The following is a 24,318-nucleotide window of genomic DNA, read 5'->3' as shown; positions in this document are numbered from 1 at the left end:
CTTGACAGCATATAATATATATAATAGAATATTCAATTCACTCACTGGTGTGAGTACTCTAAAAAATATTGTTACAATATTATTCTACATATTATCTGTTAGATAAACTATCTAACCGATCTATCTTTCTAACTATCTGTTAGAAAAACAAGATTGCTGCAATTACAAATAAAGAAGCCAGTCGAATTTATACTTGAAACATGGAGAAGTTTCAGTCAACAGCGAATAAATCTCGCGCAATATAATCTTTTCGTTCAATTAGTGAAAACGTTTGTTCAAATAACTTTAGCTGCGGCCGAAGAAGAAAACTTCAGTTCGTTCTCGCGTGACTACGCACTAATTAAGTTCGCTTACGGGCGCCGCACAAAAGCGAATGACACGACATTGGAAAGAATCTCATTTATTTACTATCGTTTTCTCTCGTTGCAATTAATCGCTATAACGGCGTTGCACACATTGGCAGTCTTCCTCTCGTGTCGGGCGCGAGTCAGAGAATACGTCTCGCTCCTCCTAAAGAATACACTTATACACTAACGTATATTTAGTTTTTTTTTGTCTTGTATCCTACAATATAGAAGGCACATTGCGAATACAATTATACCTATGATTGATCTCAAGCTCTCTCTCTCTCGCTCTCTCTTTCGTTCATCTTAAATATCTATCTTAAGATATCACTCGGAGCGCAATTGTCGATAATCTCTAACAGGGTTTTGCGGATACCGTAAAAGGAAAGGGCCGTAGCGTTACATTATTGTCGTTGTACACAGTTATTGCCGGCGACGCTCGCACTTTGTCCTTGCGCACGAAAGGACGCGGGAAATGTGTCTGAGGGGAAAGTTTCTATTGTCTCTGTTAGCAGGAAGGAGGATTATCGTGTACGTAACAATTAATCGCGCGGAATAAAGTCTATATGCAAGATAAACGCGTTTAGTATAATATTCGGGGACGACATCGCTCTTGCGTGAACGAATTGAAGTGATCCCAATTAGAGCTAATAAAGTACTTAATTATACCATTAGGAATGGCATACGAACACTTTTTTTATACCATAAACTATGAGATAATTGCCGAGGAGCCCCATTTTTACATTATTCATATAATTTGTTTTTTGCACACATTTTACTACAAATTTTAATTTCGTATTTTATTTTAACTTATCCGATTTAAAAAAAAAATTGACGTTATATTTATACAAATGTTATTTTAATCCGCTTTCTTAAATGGAGATCCTCATTTTCGGAAAAGAAAGTGCTGGAATGTTGATTACGAATTGCGACCGTGGTCAGTTCGTATGGTTCCACCTCTCTTTTTCGATCGAATTTCAATTACACCACACGTTTTCATTCCCGCTACAATCATTGCACCAGTGCGGAAATATTTCTACCCAAAAAAAAAGAAAAAAAAGAACGAGATAAACGATATACATTATTTCTGTCTGCCAGACCGCTGACATTATTCTGTCTTTATTGGGCTATTAGCCAACGTTCTGGCTTCGTTTGATGTAAAGTAATGCGTGATGCTTTTACGTCTTCGCTGTTGATAATCGCGCAATGATAGAATTCGCTCGAATAGTCACTTTGAAATAATATTTCTGCGTGAAAACCTCTTTAGATATTCTTGTGAATATTCACAAACATATTATATCAATGTATAATATACTTATGTAATATTTATATTAATTATTTAAAGAGGATAGAAACAAGAATTCGTTGTTGTTTTTTTTTTTTTTTTTTAAATTTCAGTGCGATCTCTTAACGGGAGCGCAGTAACAGCATGTTGATACATATTTCTCGTTGTGCGATGAATAATAGAATAATATACGAAAGTTTGCTTCGTGTCAAATATTGTCACGCTTCTTTTACTAACATGAACGATCTGCGGAGCGTTTGTTACGTATCACAAAAGCAAGTATCGAAAATAAATCTTAAAGATCATTCGAGATAGCCTCGATAACTCTGCGATAACTGTGCGTTTCGAATGGAAAAGCACAAATTCTGCTTAACCTTAGAATACATTCCCGGCAGTGAGATCCTTTCGTGCTTGCATCAGCACGGCAGCTTGACAATTTTACAACACGTGGGAAAACGTGTGTTATTCTTTTACGGAACTATCGAACACTTCCGATACTTGCTCTTTCATCTCCCTCAAGTTTACAATAATGAATTAAAGGAATGTTGCGTTCGTGATATGAACAGAAGTCAAGGAACACCGTTATTCAAATTTACGCATCTTGCCTCATCTCGTTATTTTCAAAATCTTCATTGAATTATTGATCGTGTGAGCAACAAATAATTATACAACGACGGGAATGTGATCCTGTTGCATCTGGAAGCCTGTCGCGATCGTTGAAGATCATAATGCGCACATGACTTATTGATTCGAGAGCATCGCGCGTTATCGTCTACATTATTATATTCAATAATCTAATATTGGTTCGTGCCGCTGTAGCCGGCGTAAGATACCAGCGCGCTTTTCGCACTTTCGATCGGTGAACGAGTGGAAACGACGGAATGTTTATTGTAATTCTACAATCTGCATGTGCCACTTGCGAAATGATTTTAAAAAGGAAAAAGAAAACAAAAAAAAAAAAAAAAAAAAACTAGAAATCTCGTTAAAGATTCGCGAGAGGTAGCGTCAACTCGCGCTATTTTACGCGTTCCAACTCTGCTTTTACGGCAAATGAAAATCTCGTAACGACTGTTGGATGAAGAAGACAACGAAGGCCGGCGCTGGTTTTTCGCATTTAAACTCGGTAGTTTACGACCGCGTAACAGCAATAACAGCGTCAAATGAAAATCTCGTAATGACGCCGTTGTAAAAATGTCGGCGAACTAAACGTTGCCCCGTTGACTCGCGCTTGCGTTGCACATTTTACGCACGAGAAAAGATACGTAACGCCGGGATATGGAACTCAGTCGGAGATAATTTGCACAATATCTCGTTGAGCGAAGATACGAGCTGAATCGAAAACCGGTAGGGTGTCCGTGCGCTTTCAGAGCGCGTTTCGCGAACACTCGAAATGATTCTCCCACCGATCGGAAGGCCTGTCGGAGACATAAACGTCAAAGAGGGGGGAGGGGGGGGGGAATCGACTCGCGTTTTACGAGCACGCGGGTAACGAGCGAGACTCTCAACTCGACGGGAGACAAGAACCGCGAAGCTCTTCTGTTAATGCCGGTTCGAGCTTTTACGTTTTACGAGCGCCGCGTCGGAGAACACGAGGTTTCCGACGGCGTCGGCAGCGGAGAAATGTCGAAGAGAGTGAGCGTCCGGTGCGCGTTTTTTGCGAGCACGCACGCGTGGTAAGGCAGAGCCGGCGACGCGGCACGAACAGCTCCGTTTATTGGCACCGAGACGACGGCGAAATCGCGCCGCTCGGTATTATCACAATACAAACAAATACAAGCGATAAGGGGTGGATGATGGAAAAAAAGTAAAATCGACGACGAGGCCGTCGGCGGGCCTCCTCGCGCTTTAGATCTCGGTGTCCTTAGCGTATTTCTCAATCTCCGGATACATCGGCGACATCTCGAGAGTGCTGGGTGCCGATGGCACCGACGTCGGCGACGCGCCGCTGCTGTTACTGCCGAATTGCAGACGGCTGCAGAGTTCTTCCAGCAAATTGTGGAACATCATGTAATTCAAGTTCTGACCCAACAGGTGAAGCATCAGGAAATCTCCGACCTGCAAATTCAATTTTTTCTTCTGAATTCCGGGAAACACCGCGTTGAGAATACAAAAATGAATAACTTGAACGGAGAAAGTACACTTTTGTCTCTCCAATCATGTCCAAAAACTTTATTTAAAGAATGGCGTAAGGGCGATGGTTATTAAGTTTCCACATTTTCATTCAATTTGGGATTTCTGATAAATTTTTAAGCGAATTGCCGATATAATAATGTCCCGCTGCTTCTGAAATAATCTCTATCGACATTGAACAATACTTAGAGCCATTATGGCCAGGCGAGATGAAAATTACAAACGTCGGAAGGAAGAAGAAACTCACCTGAGTTTTACGGATAAGCGCGCTGACAACAGGCGGTGTGCCGAACTTGAAGCGCCTCCTCAGGATTGTCTCGCGCGTGCTGGGCAATAGTATTATCGCCATGCTGTAGAGCATTCCCAAGCCGGACACCACAGCCAATACAATGAACCAGAACCATAGGAAAATGTATATCTTCTCATTGAGGATGTTGAGCGCGAGCACGCAGAGCGCGTCGATTGTCTGAATCGTTCCGGAGCCACCGTACTTGTGGAAGGTGCACTTGGTCACGCGCGGGAACACCTCGATCATCGGGTCGCTGCGCTCGTCCTGATTCATGCCGCTGAACTTTAGCACTTCCGTGCCGTACGTGAGGAAAGCGCCGCCCAGGAAGGTATCGACGAAGAATATGTTCCCAACCTAAAATGAAGCCGTCGTATGTATTGTACACGAAGAGTACTATTTTTCGCTAGTAATTTAATACAAGGATGCAATATTTTCTGCGTGTAAAAGAGAGAAATATCGGAGTGATTTTATTATTGTCTTTTAATAACACAGGAATATTTCGCAGCAGCAAAACTAAAATTAAACGTCTACATTTGACAAGAAACTTAACTTGCAGTCTACAGGAGAAAAGCAGTGCGATTTGATTCGAATGAAACGGAATATATGAAATATTTCTAGAATATTCCAAGAATTTTACAGATATTTCTAGAATATTAAAAAAATTTTCAGATAACATTATAATTCAGGATACAGATCTGTTACCTGTTGTCGCGTCCTAAGTCATTACTGCAAACGTTCGAAATACATTAATATCGCTTCAGCGAAGCGCTTAGGCGCTTCTTTCAAGTGCACGTTTGCGAAGGTTAACACTTACGGTGTTGATGAAGTTGAGGACCTCACAAAAGAAGTATGCGGCGGCGTAGCTGTTGTGCAAGTGCATGGTCTCCATGAGATATTGCACCAGTTTCTCGATTTTGGCCTGCCGTTCTTGCTTGCTTTCGATCAAGGGGCCCCTCAAGCCCTCGGTTATTAACCTGATCTTATTGTCCTCCCACTGTTTCCACATCCAGTGCGGTATGTAGAACAGTATACCCTGGAAAAAGAGCATGAACGGCACCCACTGATAATACGAGTGTACCCGCTTCTCGCCGTAGTCGATGCCCAGACCCGGATGGGCCACATGGGTGCCGATCGGTTGCGTCAGGGTCCGAGGAATCGTGTAGGTAGACGTGATCCAGCAGTACGTATTGATGACATGAGTGCCGTCCCGCAAATCTGCCAAGCAGTGGATCGGTTCGCCTGTAAAGATAGACGAACGATTAATCCATGATCGATCGCGTCGCAATCGAAAATTCTCGATGATTTTTATTAATTAAATTAATTGGATATCTCTGCGAAACACAAATTACGTGAAAATCAGATTCGAGAGAAACGATAGTTGGAACCGGGCACTTTTCGAACTTTGAAGTATCCAAAGTTAGATGAAATTGATTTGATTTGATTGAGCCAACGTCAGCTTAATTAATTCAAGGAATTAATATTTTGCATATCTATTGATTTAAATTAATTGAATGTCTCCGCGAAACACAAACTATGTTAAAAGTGAAATTTTAGAGAAACCTTCTAGCCGGAACCTTTCGAACTTCGAAGTATCTAAAGTTAAATTAAATTAATCTGATTGAACAAAATGACAGATTAATTATATTCATGATACAAGAAGCGATTGAGATTTGACTCGTGATTTATCTGTATATATTCGATAAGAGAGAGACAAGTTGTATAACTCTGAACTTCCTCGTGCGCATTTATCACTTTTCTTGCGCGAACATCGTTAGCGAAGTAATCCCGTGGGATTACCACTGTAACGCGTGTTAATCCTGCAAGATAGACGAACGTTGGAGACAGACGTTATCGCGCTCGCGGCGGAGATAATTTTTTTTACGTGACACTGTCGCGCGGTAAACGAACTACGCGAGTGGGATGCTGCGTTGTCGTTCTCGACGGAGCCACTCGAACCCGGGATGGTATCGAGTATCATTCTTACCCAGCATCTTGACGAAGAACTGATGTCCCTCGTCCGCCGGCGACGCGAGAGTTAAATTCGCGACGCGTTCTGCCTTATATTTGCACAAGTCTAACAAAAGCAGCACGTTTGTACTTAATTAGCAGCGCCTCCCGCACTTATGTCTGTCTTTTCCTTACAACTAAATAACGAAATTAATAAAAAAATTTACGAGAAACGTCGAGAACGATATATTCATGTTAACGTTTCCGAATTCATAAACATGAAAAGATATTTAGAAAAGCAAAGAATTATTATTTTTGATACGTTAAGTAAAAAAAATGCAATGCAATTTTAATTGTAAAAACATATATGTGTAAAATATCTCAAAAATTATTTTTCTTTTATTAAAATATATTTTCTGTATTATTCTTTCAAAATAGACGAACGTTACTGTTTCACACAAAAGAACTTGAACGAGCATATGCTGCTGCTTTTCGGAGACAGAAAAGAAAAATGTGGCTAGAATGAATAGATCATGTGTCTACGTTATCTGAGATTTTTTTAGAGTGCAAATGACGGACTGCATATGGGTGCATAATCGCGACTCATGTGCGTACCAGATGTTTCGTATCCTGCTGGTTATGGGCAGTTAAATTATGCAACGATTCAACGACGATATATACATTGAAAGAATAAACTATTGCATTTACATAATTATTCTGGATTCTTGAGATCTTAAATCTGTGAAAAATTAAAAAGTTTCGAAACTTGTCGATTTACGGAAAATTAATTTAATTTCACGAATGAAAAACATGACAAACGTTTTCTTATTGCTGCCGTGCGCTCTACACACACAGACAATTCCCATACAATTTTATAAGATAACATCACAACATGATTTCCTTATTGACATTATCGAAGGTCCGCTCGCAATATGGCTTAAGGCAATTTTGATCCGATGCATATGTTCCTTCGTTATTGCGCACCATCGTCACGACATAATTGCTACTTCGCTGCTTCGCCCTATGTGATCAAGGATCTGTTTGTCATTAATCATATCGCGCGAGAAGCGACCTCGATTCGCCGACAATCGTAACGAGAAACTAGCTTATACATACCGAGCGTTAGGATCGTAAGGTGTGTTAAGGCGGCTTCTAATCAGCCACACGTCGCGACATTAAATCGTCAACGCGTTTGTTACGACATCGTATTGCGGCGATAAAAGAACACGCCGTAGAATTTGTTGTTTGAAGAACCCGTCTACATCGTAAGCATGCATCCTCGATAAGAAATACGATACGCCAGTCGTCTCGCCTCCGTTCTAGTCTTCTAATCACGACCGCGTCTTGCACCGGTGCTTGCGATGCAAGTGGCGCAGTTGATCTTTAACCCGGCAATGGCTCGCGCGTCCATAGCAGATTAAATAATTGTCATCATCCTCGAGACTATTTTTAAACGCGTTCTTTGCACTCTAAAATGCTGCCAGGCTGGTTCGCTCGTTTTTTTCTTCCAAGCGCGTGTTTTTCGCTTCTACAAATTTAAAAAGTCTTTATATATCTTCGACGATTGATTAATTACTTTTATTTTTATCACAACTATTTTACAGCTAATACACTGCTGTATCCTCGAGAATAAAGTAATTCTTCCAGAGTACCGATAATAATTTTTTCTCTGCGCTTTGAAGAGCTAAGCTGATGGCAAAACTCCAAGGTTATGGCAAAGTATTTTTTCCATTGTAGTCTTACAAGACTTTCACTCCGGAGGTGAATCTCTGGAATTCTTGCGCAGGCAGAAATTGAATGATCTTACCTATTAAATTATTGGCGCTGACAATAATGCAGCAAAGGAACAGAATGGCCGACGTGTGTCTGTAGTGCAGCCTGAAGAACGCATTGTCGATGACGGCCTTGTCGATCAGGTATCGCACCTTGACGAAACCGGCGATCGCCGAGACCAAGCCGAACACTACCATTTTCGTTTAATCTGTAAAAAAAAAAAGGAGTCTTAAGTGAAAAACTTGTTTTCGCAAAGATCATTGATTCTCGAAATTTTCACCAAAGAAAAAATTGCGCGGGAAAATATATTTATGATAATCATCGTTCTGAAGAAAGACACTAGTCTATTTTGCAGCGCATATTTATCAAGCGGACGATATGAAAATTGAATGATTCGTCGAAGGAATCACACGTGATAAGGACTGTCTTCGTTCGACGAGGCATCAGATTAGCCGAGGCGCTTGTTGCTTGCTTGTAGCTAATGAGCGCCTTGCGGCCGGCCGATCGCGATTAGAAACGCATTTCCATTGATTTCAAACACCGGCGAGGGCAGGCGTTAGCATTCTTATCATACACATGTCGGTAATTTATAATGACTCAGTCGTGTGAGCACGATGCCGCTTAGAAGAGAGAGAAACGATGAGATTGCGCGCCGAGTTCTCTGCCAATAATACGTGCCGTATCTAGATTAGCCTGTGATTAATTCAGCTACGGACTCCAGTAGTAAACAGGACTCTTGGCGGACTACATCCGCCGTAGATCATCAATCTTATCTCTGATCCTCACGGCGACGGTCCTTGATCGCGTCGCTTGAAAAATTAATTGGATTTCGCGAAAAAACGATCGATTTTGGATCTGCGAATGTAATTCCAAAATTATGATCATTAACGAGCGAGACGAGCGCAACCGAGTCTTTGAAAAGTTGACATTTCGCCAGACTGAATAATTAAAATTTTTTTATGAATAAAATATTGCAGTCAAAAAATTCAGAGTTTTTAGGATAAAAAATTCAAAGAGAGAGAGAGAGAGAGAGAGAGAGAGAGAGAGAGAGAGAGAGATATCAAAGATTAGATTCTCTAACTATTTACTTCTACAAACGAATCCATTAATGTCGAACGCAGATAAACATCGCTCACTTCTTTGTAACATTCCCATTCGTATCCTCCGGGGCGTTTCTCTTCGGCGAACAAAAGCGCGAGATCGTTTCGCCGCGCCTATATTCAGCGGAATTATCGCGTGAGTAACACGCGAGATGACAATTCGCCGAGAAATTCGCGTCGATCTCCGGACCTTTCGAAAACCCTCGGCACCCTCGGCACCCTCGGCACCCTCGGCAAAGAGGGGGGTCGGCCACCCCAATGCGTACCAATGAACGTCGCGCGCGGCCGGAAATGGCAGATGTGTACGGCGAGATCGATATAGAGAGAGATAGAAAGAGAGAGGAGCCCGTTCTAAGCGCGCACATCTCAACCCGTAGATTGTTCCCGTCGGAAAACAAAGCCCGACGCGACCGGAATGTGCCCGGATTCTCCTCTCTCTCTTTCCCCCCCCCCCCCTCGTTTTCGCCGGCGTTGAGTTTCTGCGGTGCGACACGTGCTCGGTCTCGCTTGAAGAGTACTACCGAACGCGCGTTTTGCAGCAGTTACGACAATAGAGAGATTTATCGCCTTTCACGCGTGAATTGAAAACGTGTGGGCAGAAATCGCTTATTCTATCTAAACTTTAGATTCTTTTATTTTTCTTGCAGTTTAAAAAAAGAATAATTTGCACAAAAATAAATTTCAACACTATCTTCTAATGATTTTTAATTGAATCTATCTTCTAATTATTTTTGCTGTCTAAATAAAGGAAGAAAAAGAGTTCGCAGTGTTCTTCTTTCATTATTTCTGTGAGGAAAAGTTGAAGTACAAAGGCAATTTTACTCTCGAGATATCGTGGTTTCGTAGCTATATCGCGCACTTTTCGGTGTAATCGTGTGTTATAATTAAATTCAGAGTTATAATTAAAGTATAGTAGCGTGGGCCTTGCCCGACTGACGCTAATTTACGCGTATCTAGAAAACTCGCTCGTCATTCTGCGGTCACGGAAATTATATTTGCGTTAACGCGTGACGTAATGCCATTTAATATCATAATTGTACAGAAATAGATACGTATAACAAACGTGTCTGGCGCTAGGCAGTTATTGTTGCAAATTGAGATTGCGATTGTTTATTATAAAATTATTTAATCATTCAAATAATATAATTAAACGCAATATTGTTAGACCAGTATTTCCAAAAATTCAGGAAACACATTTGATCGTAGTTTTATGTATAAAAAACCGACAAAATTTCGTCGCTTGTGTCAAAACTTGTTTCTTTTTATGGAAGAAACGCATGTTTTTGAGCGACTGAATATTCTCTCACAGAATTCAAGGGCGATTTACAGTAGATGTGCTCGTATCACGGTCGGATGGCCTCGTCGTCGGAATTTTATTACTTAATTAATTGAAGGCAGACGGGACGCGTGCCGCTACGATAGGTCGATTCGAATGAGGACGAGAGTTCACCAGAGAATCGCGTGCGTCGTGTTCTGCTATATAGAGTGTTCGACAATTAGTTGTATAACAAACGTAACAATGCAGATAAAAAATTAATTATTTTGCAAAAACATTCTCCAATAGCTGTTGTCTAATTAGATGGAAACTTTGTTTCGGAATTCCTATTTAACTTTATTCAATTAAATTTAGAAAACAGCATTTTTATTTTGTATTTTAATTGCATGACTCAAAAGCGCGTGGAGAAAAATCAATGTCGCGAACTACCTTGAATGTTAATTCCGTTTATCGCGATTGTCAGTATTGTCAGACGAATAATGCAACGGTAAAAATGCTGATGTAATGTTACGCGTTTAATGGTATAAATCGAGAGATCGTGTAGCGTAGAATTCTAAATTTTTTTCAGACGGAGTCATTTTATTTGCCTTTTGTCTTTTATCGTCATGTAAAGCAAAAAGTGACAGCGGCGTTGATGATCATATTTCTTTTCGAAATATACGCCTGCGAAATGTACGACGGGATATTCATAATATATGAATCGCGCAATAAATAATAATCTTGAAGTTTCATTCGCGAGATTTTGTACGAAACTTCGCGTCGGCGTATGTGGCTATTAAATTTTTAATTTACTATTAGATAATCACGATTTTAAGTAATTCTTCAATAAAATTCTTAATTTTTAATTGACAAATATTCGATCTTAACTGACAGAAATGGAAGGATTTCACAGAAGTTAAGTTCAAAGTAACGGAAGCCCCAGAATCTTTTGTTCGTTTGTACGTCACAAAGAATTCCGAGATTAGAAGTTTTAGATCTTGCCCGCAAAGGTGCTAACTTCGTACACACGTGTGCGCGAAATGTGTGAAATTTCAAACCGTTAGTGAACCGTGGCTGTTTGCGAAAATTGATCCCGCACCGACGAATTCCGCTTTACCACGTTTTTTTTCCTCGCATAGCGCAGATTTTGCGATTTTATCCGAAGACAATAATTAAGTACAAACTCGAAAAATATAAGAAACGTAATATACGTTATCTAAACGAAAACACGTGTTTTACAAATACGTCCACTTTTCTAATCTACACTGCAATCTAGAACAGCGACGCTCCGGTATGAGTACAGCTCAATTAATATAATTGCTTTCAATGACAAATGTTTCTGCTATGTGAAAAAAATATAATTGCGAAACACACACTTTGTGGAACGCTCGCGGTAGCAAATTGCAGGGAAAATGAATTAACATTTAATAAATTATATTTCCTCGGAGGCATTTGAGTTTTCGAGTGCCTTCGTCACTCCTTTTGCCACGTTTCTCCAGAGGCTTGTTGCGAAGGAAGCGGGCGAGTTAAACCAGTTGCTGGTTTCTCTGATGAACGAGAGTGGGGTAAAACTGAGTAAATGACAACGATGACGACAACGGCGACGACGATTACGATGAGAGAGGCCGATACCCTTTTACATATGCTCCCGCCTTGTTGAATCATATTTCTTTCGAATTACCGTGCGAGACACTCGATGAAAGCGACGTATTAGACAATATTTCTCGGAGTTACGCAATCTTACGGTCGCACAGGTTTTACGCGCTGCACTGCAAATACCAGTGGCTATAAAAATAATTATTAATTATTAACGATTATACAATTTCCTTATACACATCTTATTTTGTTCCGAAACTTAGGTTGCTTATGATATACTTATATATGCGCTGCAATTATTTTACACTCTATTACATTGATCTTATATTTGCTTATTAAATTATAAATGTCACTATCTGAAAGCTATAAACCGTCTCGTCTATACGTTTCCCGTTAGTTGGAACTCGGTTTTACGACGTTACATAATCGTATATACCAAGTGAAAAGAGGTTTATGTTCTATCGGCCGCGGCAATAAATCCGCCATGAGCGAGCGGGGTAGAATTTTGTCGTCATCGCCGTTCATGGCTTCTGTCTGGAATTTTAGAATTCGGTTATTAAATCGAACGGATTGCCACGAATGTTATTGAACTCGAGAAAAGCCAAAAGAAGTTTTCAAATGAGAAAAAGCATATTATATAAATCTCTTCGTCATTTTTCATATCCTTCATATTTAAAAATAAAAAATCTTATAATCATAGAAAATTGTTATAGTAATTGAAAATTACACTTTTTTCGGTATTCCGATAATCAATTATCCTTTTGCCGGCGAAATTCCAGTAATCCGCGTCGATAATTCAATCGACGGAGAAAACATGTTAAACGAGGGTCTTAAATGCTACTCGGGTGTGTAAAATGCACAACGAAGCCCCGTGAATCCGCGAGACGACGGTGGTTTCTTCTCACGACCGCTGCCGCGACTCGATCTCGTACGAATTGTCCGTATCGGGTTACGGATGCAGAAAACAGGTTTGGGATCGCACGATCGCGGTTCTGCGAGCCCGCCGTCGCCACCGCCACCGCGTCGGGTTCGATAAAGAGCCAGAAGTTACTAATACACGATCGAGAAAAATGGAGATCCGACGGGCGCTCTTTGTCCACGACGGATTTTCGAAACACTGGGCCTGTTCTTTTTCGTAACACACCATCTGCATTTTTTTTTTTCTCGACGGCGAGAAAAGCAGGTGTACGAAACGTAGATAAGAGAACAGGCCTCGCATTTATATTTAATGTGCTCTTCTATCGCTTACTAATATTTTTTTAAATGTAACATTTCAAATGGATTAATATCTACTAAATTTAATGAGAAAAATTAATCAATTAATTTTGGATTTAATTAATTTTTAAATGAGAATTATATTTTGCTAGTTGGCTCTTCATTATTTATATTTTTCAATTTTTGTGGGATATTCTAGATGATTTAAAAAATTATTTTCAAAAAATCAAAAAATTTCTTGCATAATATTAGCGAATTAATTATGATGCGAAATTTAGAGATTATCAGTCCACCTTGAGATACTGAGACAATATGCTTGCGAGAATTTAATGATGAAAAGAGCAGTGAAATACCGAAATTTTCTTCCCTTCAAAAACTCGGATTTTGCATCGCGAATGAGATGTACACGCGAAGCGAAATTCTGTCGATTCAACGGTTAACAGGTAATACGAGCGAGATTTACGCGCGTCGGGCGCGCGTGTGATGGAGGAACTGGAGCGATTGTAGACTGAAAGCGACGAGCGATTGCGGTCGTAACGAGATTTACATATGTACAGACTAATAACAGTCGTTAATGCGAGAGCGGCGGGCGGCAAACGCGTGTGTAATCGGCACATGATTTATGTACTCACGCCGATACAGGGATCGTGAGCGCCGAAAACGCGGGCCAGACTCATCGCGTACACATAATGAGATTCGAATGTCATCAGATACGCGATGAGATAGACTGGCTCAATACCGTTTTAATAACATTAGCGAATTCCGCATTTCAACGAATATTCTCTTCATGTTATGTCGCGATGTTAATATTATTATTGCAATCTGAAATGCCCGCGATTTCACCATTATTCGCTCGATTCGCGCGGTTAATGATATGTATTTTTTTGTTTATGATATAAAAGATTTGTACAAATAAGATTTAGGACGCGTGTATTTTTAACGCTGAATTATCAAAGTGAGATACGGAAACGAAGGTTTGACTTGTTAGTTCTTCAGTTGAGTAATGTTGAGTAATGTGTCACTGAGAAAATGTGATTCAAGAGACACTTCTCGGAAATCAAACGAGCTGTTAAGATCTTTCCTCTGCAGTATGAATCACACTCTCTCCCGGATGAGAGTTTTAAGCTAAAAAAAAAAAAAAAAGGATACAAGATCTCGAAGAATGATATTCATGGTTTCTCAAAGTATAAATTTTTGAAAATCGCACAAGTTTCGAATTCGAAATTTTGAGCTATGGCTCGTACCGTGGAGTGATAGTTTCGCATGTATGAATTAATAATACGCCTGGCCGTGGATAAACGGTCGCCCTCGACAGTGGGTAAATTAGCGCAACGTGTCATAAATTATCGTATCAACGACCATTCGCCATGCCGTACGCCGCGATCAAGATACGAGTTTTATAATCGTGATCCGAGTAATTGTGTGTGCCTACCGCGTCACGGAGACATATACCGCTTTTACTGACATTATTCAGATGTGGTAATCCCACGAAAGCGTACACTGCGCGTGTCGAATCAAATTTGTTTGATGCTTCTCGTCGAATATGGAAAAATACCGTCCCTTGGAAAATTTACATTTATATGAAACTAAATTTTCTCTGGTAATATTAAAAGTAATTTAACAGAGAAAAGTAAAAAGGAAGAAAAATATTTCGTTGTTTCAAAATATAAAAAATATCTATTTTTTTAAGTTATTAGTAGTTTAAAGCCGTCGGGAAAATTAAAAGGTTTATGGGAAATCGATATTTTAACAATGCACTCTATGTATTTCAATTTGCGAATCGAACGGCCGGATTCATCTATGAATAAATTTGCAAATTTAATTTGCAAATGCTGGAACGTTTAACGATGTAAATTGGAAGATGGTGTCGCTGAATTTCCGTGAGGCTTTATTGAAGAAATTCGGAGTAACGATTAAATCGTGCGTACAAAACTCCATTTCAACCGTGTACGCAATTCTCTTTATATTACGTCGGAATTGCGTGAGAGATACACTCGGTCAATGCTTTATTAGGAATTCGCCGAGTAATGAGCGAGCGGCCGATGACTATGATTCCTTTGCACTTGCCACGCACTCGTACGTTTTAAATGCTCTCCGCAGAGGCACGCTTTCATAAATCAAAGCACGTATTTGCTATATATCGCAATATATTACTGGTAGAAACGCGATAAATTTTCTAAGAGTTTTTTATCGTTCGAATAAAATACGAGTAATTTGTCGACTCAACAATAACGATTAAATTCGATTCACTCGTATTCAATTTTATTTCTGAACAGAATAAAAAATATATATCTGATTTTGCAACTATTATTATTGAACAATTTGTAATATTTATAATAATTTTATATATTGATTTTGGAAAATATTTCATCGAATGAATTTTGTATTTTATAACAATTTAAAATGAAATGCTATAAAATTCAGAATGTGGCGCTTGGATTTTTGCGTGCACCCCTTTAATTAGCAATCACGGCGAATCGAACGCGTTAACCAGCGTTTTCCTGTCTCGCGTCGTGCAAAAAGGAACGCGTGACGTGCGTGCGAACACGGCTTTTCTTTCGTTCGTCCACGGTAAAATGACGAGTCCGGTGACTTGGCTGCACGAATAGTGGAAAGGGGATTTACAGTTATGCGTATTACACGAGCCTTCGCGGCGTGTTCTTCAACATCTTATCTGCTTTGAAGTTTCAGATGTACTCCAGCACGACGTTGATATAAAACGAAAAGCGAACAGCAACTTTACTTAAAGTTTTTCAGTGATCTTTTTGAGATAAGCTGTTAGCTTCGAGTTAAATCCGCGAGATACAAAGCAGCGTCAACTAAAATGTTATTATAATAATAAATCTGTTCGTATAAATCCGCGATTTTATTCCGAATCGTGATATACATATAACTCCGATTACGAGCACTTGCATGAAAAGTCGTGCAGTTTCCCGTTAAATCCCGATACGCGTGGAATAATAAGCAGTTCCAATATCGAGTCGATATTTCTTTTGAAGCATGGGAATATTTATCGTAATCTTATCGATCGTATCCGATGCTACTACGATATTTGGTTTTTCGAGCAAAGACCTCCCACTTTCATAAATACGAGATTTATTATGTTTTTTTTTTAAAGCTTTTTTGATTATGATTAATGCATATTTTTCAAGGAAAATTGTGCCATAAAATTTATATTCGCTAACAAGTAGTTTTAGGAATTTATAATTAATGAATATATAATATAAAATTTCTCATAAAAACGGATTTTAAAAAATTCTAATCGACCAAGTAAATTTTTCTTCTTATATCTTATTGCGCATATGTATACATATTGCACATATATGTTTAAGATATAAGAAGAAAAATTTACTTTGTCAATTACAATTTTTAGAATCCGTTTATGTATACATATCACACATCATTGCATTATCATTCGTGTTTTCCGAAGATATGTTATCAAAATGAAATATACTCTGTACCAATAGATAACTATATCAAATTACTATATCAAATACTATATCAAATTTTCATCAACAAATATTTCTTCTGCTTTCTTTTTCTTCTCTAAAAACTTATAAATATTTTTTTACATCTTGTACATTCTTTACAAGCATGTCTCTGGCTCTTCTTGTGTGCAAATTACGCTTTCTCAGATCGAAGGTGATAAAATCGTTTACGAACTGCTGAATATACGGCACGTGTGGGAACACAACTCGATCGCTCGCGTTTATCATACGTTTTTCGGGTCCTTGCTCGACACGCGAAGAAGCCGATCGATCGCGTCGAATGATAGCGTGCACAATGCAGGCGTAAAGTGAAGGGTGTTTTATTCGTTTTCCCGCGAACACCGGGTGAAAGGCGAGAAGCCGTGATATTCGCGAAATATATTATTTTCCATCGTTCCGTTTCGTGAATTTTCCGCGGAACGATGCGTCGGGTCGGTGGGTTTTTCGCGTGTTTGCTTCCCCCGCGATGATGTTGACGCGAACGAATGACAGATTACGGCGTTTCTGTCGCGATAATTGCGCGTGCCGCGACGAATGGAGAACGAGGACGCAGGAATTATGTTAATTATTGTGTAGCCGAATTGTTTGTCTCGCGAACTACGTTACGTAATGTGCGATAGATCGTTATCCCGTTGTTTTGTGACGGCGCGTCAGGAGGCTGCTTCCTTCTAAAAGAATACTTCCTTCTACGACGCAGCGTTAATTACGAAATGGTTATCTCAATTGTGCGATACATATCGCCAACAAATTGAATTTAACGCGATTGATATTCTTTATTATATTGAAAACAGTTTTGCGAAACATTTTTGAAACATTGGTCAATTTTTCGACTGACTGAACGCCCAATCGTAGCCCATTTTCCACGTGAAATTACGCGTATTATTATCAAGATCTCAAAGATTGATGCGTGTTTCGCGGGACACCTCGTACATACGTATATACGTATCGCATTTCGCAGCATGTTCAAGCCCGGACGCGAGCGTTATAGTATACATCAGCGGACGTTATCGCGCTAGTACTCTGTAGCGCAACGCTTTTATGACACGCTCGATAGGCACGCACGCACTTCAATGCACGCGCGAAAAAATGAAAACGACGGGTTAACAGTCCCTCTCTCACGTGTCTCGAGATCATGTGAGGTGAGATGACAGCGCTACAATAATGATGAAAATGAGGACGATGACATTGGTTGGAGTACTCCACTAATAGAGTATTAATAAAAAAAGACTAGATTGCGTTCACGATCTACTTCTACAGTACACTTTGCAAAATTGCACAATATTGTGCACATACTTAAGCAGATCAAAACTCGTAAATTAAGTTTGCGAAAATGATCGCACTAATTACGGAATTTTGAAATTTGTCAGAGAACAAAATTCATGCCTAGGAAGAAACGGCTTATTCGTAACAATTACGTTCTTCTGAGGACCTTGGAAGCGACAGCTGTTGAGAAATCGAGGCGGTAGTCTTTCGACCGCAGATGTCGAGAAATCGATGGCAGAGACGGTTTTTCAGGTAGATGCAACTGTCGGAAGATCGGCATTGTTTTCTGACGACCAGTTGTGCTAAGGTTGATTAGTGTTAAAATTCGGACACAATTGAATTTTCTTTCTCTCGCTTTTACCGCATCGACATAAGGCTGCAAAATTGAATCTAATTCTACATTATTTCGAATTGTCAATGCGATTCGGAAATAAAAAAAAAATTATATATTTCTAAATAATAAATGACGATAAGTTTTTGTTACAAAATTTCAATACTATCAAATAATATTTTGCTCTTATGTTTCTTAATTTAATAATTATCATAACGTTCTGCGAGCACAACAATATGTGTTGCTTTGCCCGTCCAAAATTCAAACGTCTCGTAAACAATGCCAGTTTTCTCAACAGCTCGCAAGATTATGCTTTTCCGTGAGACGTTGCTATTACTTTGGCGTATTTACACGGTCGTTCCTACCGTTAGGCACAGAAAGGCGCGGAGAAATCTAATGTCTTCCACGAAATGCGTAGGTGGCAGATAATATTTTTATACATATTTGTGTCTCTGTGTACATCAAGGCACAGGATCCTTTATTGCCGTTTTATCTCATCCGGGAAACTAGAAATCCTATCTAACATACCAGAATCGGAGTGTATCAGTTTAACTTATCAAGCCAGCAAATAAAAAAAATTCTTGTCGTGCCTCGAAACATATACATCATCTTTGACACGTACAAGATAACAAAAAGAGACACGGATATATGTACAAAGGCAAGCAGAATAATTTATGTTTGTTTATGCACGATGTCCGACTACCATTGTCTAACATTTTATTCATTAACGCGCCTCTGAAAATTAACAATTAATCTTCTACGATGAACAATTAATCTTTATCTAAGTGGAAATGTTGCAATATTTTCATTCTCTGCGCGTTCGATTGCATTAGCAATGTTGTATTCTATTCTTTCTATCTTGTCAATATTATTATATTAAGTATTTTTTAAACTGCAGTTCATTTTTGTTATGTCTTATTTTCAATTCTCTCTCTTTCTCTATCTTATTTTTATCTGTATATCATTCGCGACGCGTGGACGGCTGAATGCAATAAGTTGATCGCGTGTGTCGTCGACTTTTTTTTTTATGCGATTGCGTGGGCACGAAGCAGTTTGAGCGGAACACGAGTAGCCACGGCCCGAGAAGGGTCTCGAGAAGTTTCTCCGCGTCGAAGTTTGAGTCGGAATGTCTATCGTTTAGGGAAGGCCCTTTGGACTGTCGATTCCAGGAAAGGACTTTATGTTGCCTGAAGAGAAAGAATAGATTAGTCTGACCTTGCTAACGTTTTCGAGTCTCCATTTTCCGTTGAGAACAATTTTAAAATGGAAAGCGTAAAAATTCTTTTCTACGCGCAGGAAATAGACAATTTTCAACATGACACGTTCATGAATAATTTCATCGTAATTTTCATTATACATAGTTCAAAAGTGTGCGCTGAAAAATATTAAATTCGCACGGAATATAATCGATTGATGAATAAAAAATATGTATTTCAATGTCGAGAAAAGAAATACATTGAAAAATATATTTTGCTAAAATATGCCAAACAAATTTTGTATTTATACGCGAGTGCATCGTGTCGACTGATGAAAAACAGGAGGAATCGTAACGCTTTGTTACAATTCCCCGGCTGTAGTAAATTGTCGGATGGTGAGTCAGTAATGGAACAAACCCCGTGAGAGTTTGTAACAAAGTTCGTTACGAAGGTAAGAGGAATTCGTGAAGTGAAAGAGGCGGGATTACTCATTCGAGGCTTGCAGTCGGTCGGCTTGGACGACCGCTTCGGCGTTTTCTAGCGTCGAAGAAGAACGCCGAAGCCGACTGCTCCGCCAATTGAGGTCGATTAAGCGTAACTCCCGGAGAAGACACGCGCGTTTCTCTCTCGGCGATGCGAGCCGCGATAATCAAGACTCGTTGATGTTTTTCGTTGAAGAGCGATAGAATGAGACACCACGCCTTTTCTCGTACGTTGAGAATCGAAACGCGACGAGTTTCGGTGAGTTCTATTTACAGATTCACGCTCTTACGTCGATTGTCTCGCGGCTCAATTGTCATGAATGAATTGCAGATCGCGTTTCGCGTGGCGTGAGCGTCGAAAACTGATCCGTGGAATTTTACTGGTTTCAGACTTCATTCGCGAATGTCTGAGTCTAGTCTTTTCGGTGGCAGAAAAGTGCGATGTTTAGCGTCCGACGTGAAAGAACAAATTTCAAGACGCACACCTCTCTTATTGTGTATTTACATCATGGTTATTTCGACGATCGAAAGTTGATGCTTTCTTCGGCGATAGTGTATATACATATATATATATTATGTGATCAATATAACCCTTTATTTTACATCGAAATCTTTTCGAAAACCATGTGGTTTTATCGATCCGCTTCTGTATTTCTGTCGGAAATATCATGTTTTTTTGGCCGTACAATACCTTTTATTCGCAGAACGTTGATTTCACGTCTCCCCGGAAAAACGTCAGCACTGCTTTCTCGTCACTCGACGATGCTGTGACTAACACTGCACTTGGGTTTCGATTCTGACCCTCAGTCCCTTGAAGGGTCCAAAGCTGCGCACGCGTATACGCACGCGATAACGATTTTCGAGATCGACGATCTTTCCTTCTCTCTCGAGAGAGAGAAGAGTGAGATCACACTTCGTGTTTCTTCTTTTTTTTTTCCCCTCTCGTAGGATGTATGCGAGAGACAAAGGCGCGCACACCGGAACGCCGGGAATTCGGATGAGAGAGAGAGAGAAACGAAGCTCTCGAAGTAACGCGTCCCTCTCCCTTTCTCTCGTTTGCGAGACGCGAACACACTCGTTCCCTCGACTGTACCTTCCGTCGCGTTACGCACCGACTGGGCCCGGAGATCGACTGACTCGCAATGGCGAGGGACTCGCTCGTGGGCCCCACCACCACTTCCAACATCTTTCCCATCCTGCGGCTCGGCCGGGGTACGGTGCAGAGGGGGGGCACCAGGTGCGTACAGCATTTCGTCGTGAAATCGCACGCCGAATTTCCGCATCGGTATTTTTTTCCCGCAGTCAAACACAGTTTCACTTTTCGTCGACGCCGCGCCGATCTGGCCGTGGCGTTTCGTTGACAAACACGCGATTCGATATTAATAAAAACAACGAGCGCGAAAATAAATTCCCATGCGAGTAGACGCGAATTCCGCGGAAAACGCAAACGATTGGATACAAATATTTATTTCCGCGCAATGCGTTTCGTAATGCATACTTCGGATTCGCAATTCCCGCGAATGGAAAATGTGACGGCGAATGGAAGGCATTATTAGAATAAATTGAAGGCGTAGAGAACATTTGCATTTGCCTTATGCGAGTGAAGCCGTTGCGAGTGATATACGCTAGCATAAATCGTGAAAATGCAACCGCGACGATCTGCATTCGCTGCGCTCGTCTGATAGCCGCTTCCTGTCGCTCCGAAATAATCTGGCCTCCTGCATTTCCTGCCCTTTTCTGCCACCGAAAAATTCAGCGAGGCGCGAATTAATTCGTCACGCGAAAACATTTCTCTCCGCCGCTTTAGAAGAAAGAAATGCTTGCGTAATTAAAATTCAAACATCCGAGAAAAGTCCAATATGGTGTCATTGTAATAATTATGCTAACGGCGTCGTTAAATCCCTCTTTTTTTTTTTTTTTTTATCTTTAACTGACATTTTGCTATTGTTGCGAGCGAATCTTCAAGTCTACAGACGGATTTCTTTTCCTCCTGAATTTCGGAGGTTAATTTGCATGTCGGCGAAGTCCTTGGAATGCGAAATCGCGGTAGAGAAGCTCGTGCGGCTGCGGCGTGCCAATAAAAAGGTACCGTTTTCGCGACGAGCGGTCGCGAGGAGTTCAAGGACCAAGAAGCCCCGCGTGCTCGCGCGGCGAGCGAGCGAGCTAATCCTCGCCCGAGTAAGTCGGTGCCTCGCGACGATGCACGCATCGTGTGAACTCACCTTTGCTTTCTCGACCTGTATCTCTCGTGCGCCCGCAAGAGGCGACCAGCATCTCTCGACTGGAGCGAGATGAGCAAATACTCCGCCTGTCCCTCCTGCCTGCCCTGCCACTCGTTTTCGCTTTCCGTCTCTTTCCTACCGTTTTCCTTTCTCACTTTCAGTTGGCCTCTGTCTCCCTTCCGTTCAGCTGTCGCCTCCTCTCCGTCGTTCCAGATGGGGCCCAAGGTTTTCAGCTCGGTGAATACGCGGTAACCATGCCGGGAACCTGTTCCCCTCGTCCCACCCTCCCTCCTTCCCTCGCCCTTCGCGCAAGGGGGGTCGCTTCCAAGCTCTTTAAAGGCTGTGCGTTTCCTCCCGTGTCTTTCCCGGTTCCCTTCTCTCTTTTCACCTGAGTTTGTTATTATCGTTGCTATCGCGCGCCGCTACCATTAACGATGTTATCATCGTTAGATGCAATTAAGATTGCGCTACTGTTGCTCATTTTGCTAATTTCGCCGTCAGTTATACATTTGCACGAGAGATTTGTGACTTCCTGTTTGATCTACGAGATGTCTAATTTGTTGTATTGTTTATTTTATTGTTCATCTGAGGAAACAAAATATTTTTATACTCTTTGTTACTTCAGCTACGATTTTATCTGCTTCTTTTACAACGTCGAATATTTATTACATGGGATTCACTCAAAGATATTTTTTTCTTTTGTCGTTTCTTTTATAGTTTCTGAAGTTTTCTACTGCGAACCTAATCTTTTGGGGACCCAAATACCTGAATTCTGAAATTCCTAAGATTTCACCGTCGTGGTGGAAATACTGTAAACCGTTTTTCCTGACGTGAAACGTATTTTCCTGGCAACATTTTTGATAAATTGCCACGGTTAAAAATATAAGAACGATTACCAATGGAAAAATAACGACTGAAATTACAGTATTTTTTTTTATCGCCTAAGCAAATTTATGCTGCGACTAAAATTAGCCTAAATTCTCTCAAAAGAAAGATCAACTACTTTGATCTTTGTACCAATTTCGACGTCAAATATTTTTCTTAAAATTAAGATTGCAATACGAGCGATGACGTAATGCGCCTTCGAAATTTAACATTATTTTCACCATTTTAATGGTATTATTGCTAATTTACGAGTTAATTAAAATGTTTCTCGATCAATATTGATTTCCATGCGCTTAATGAGCGGAAGAAAGGACGGATGTGTAAAAAATATGTTCTGATATTCAATATTCAACTATGTTTAATAAACACGAAGTAATTGAATCAATTTAACTTATGAATTGAACTTATGAATCATTTATTTACCTCAGCATTGTTGCTTTTCAGATTGATTATATGTTAGTACTGGAAAATTTACGATTCACTAATTTAAACACGTAATCAAAACCATGCTATTGTTTTATTGAATTACAGAGAATTAATGTACGCTTGGCACACATATCTGAATTAAAGAAATGATTATCAAAACATATTCAATCGTCTCAACATTTTTCATCATCGCGACACTCGGCTGTAGAATAGACAATGATAGATCACGATTATATAATGCTTCAGTAACGACTAATCTAGCCGACTTACGCCTAATCGACGCTGGTGGAATCGGCGGAACCGCGAGCGGCTCGATTTTCCATCCGGCTGCATGGAAATTGTACGACGGTGCATTGAGAGGACGAGAACGGTTTCGCGATCGGCGACGAGGGCGAGTGACGACGTCGTTATCAGTGCACCGGCGGAGTATATTCCACTTACCTAATTGCCGGTTGTCCGTCGCGGTTAAGTTACTTTGCCGTTAAGAGCGAACGTCGAACTACGCGGCTGCGGCAGCATTCATTATCCGCGTCTCGCAGCAATTATTATTTCTAATGAGCGTGTGCCTCGCGGCCCCGGAGAGAGCACGGATCTCGGCCACGTTCCTTCGTCTTTGTTTCCGGCCGGCTTTATCGCGCAGTCGATAGTTCTTACGACTCTCTTGATCATCCTTCTCTCTCTCTCTCGCTTGCTCCCTCGTTTCCTCCGTTCATCTCCCGGTTGCCTTCTCGGAGTAACGCGGTTGTAAAGGAACTCCCGGCTGCGTAACTGCTTCGTCGGGGTTCCGCCGTTCTCCTTTGTAAAGGCGAGTCTACACGGTTCCCTCGCGATGCTCGTTGCTCTCCCGGATATGTGCCGAAGAAGGGCGAAGGCGCGTAGCCTCGTTCTAATGAGATTCATTATGCTCGATGAAGATAAGAATAATAAAGTTGATCTTAATACTTGAGTCGCTCATTAAATAAATATTATATTGGGTTGACTAGAAGGTTTCTTCGGATTTTTCGATCAAATCGAAAGGCAAAATCCTATCATATCCGACATATATAAATAATTTATCGATATATTCTAAATAATTCATATTTTAACGAGAA

General features: G+C 40.5%; 2 protein-coding genes across 6 annotated transcripts in view; one reads left to right on the top strand and one right to left on the bottom strand.

Moving 5' to 3' along the window:
• Nucleotides 1–24,318, top strand: part of spg (dedicator of cytokinesis spg) — a 51,188-nt gene that overhangs the window by 8,569 nt on the left and 18,301 nt on the right. The window lies entirely within an intron of this gene.
• Inx3 (innexin 3) lies at nt 385–22,044 on the bottom strand. Of its 2 annotated transcripts, none has more exons than XM_012379848.2 (5): nt 21,917–22,044; nt 7,803–7,976; nt 4,863–5,287; nt 4,007–4,402; nt 385–3,684 (listed from the first exon to the last, which is right to left on the bottom strand). In XM_012379848.2, the coding sequence occupies exons 2-5, from the start codon at nt 7,963–7,965 to the stop codon at nt 3,475–3,477; spliced, it is 1,194 nt and encodes a 397-aa protein (XP_012235271.1). In that variant the 5' UTR covers nt 7,966–7,976; nt 21,917–22,044; the 3' UTR covers nt 385–3,474. The 2 variants fall into 2 exon arrangements, with proteins under 2 accessions (XP_012235271.1, XP_012235268.1); XM_012379845.2 differs by lacking the exon at nt 21,917–22,044 and adding an exon at nt 20,386–20,849.

The sequence above is a fragment of the Linepithema humile genome, chromosome 1 (assembly GCF_040581485.1).
Source record: "Linepithema humile isolate Giens D197 chromosome 1, Lhum_UNIL_v1.0, whole genome shotgun sequence".
NCBI lineage: Eukaryota > Metazoa > Arthropoda > Insecta > Hymenoptera > Formicidae > Linepithema > Linepithema humile.
Note: the sequence above shows the minus strand (reverse complement) of the source record. Positions and strands in the feature narration are given on the sequence as shown.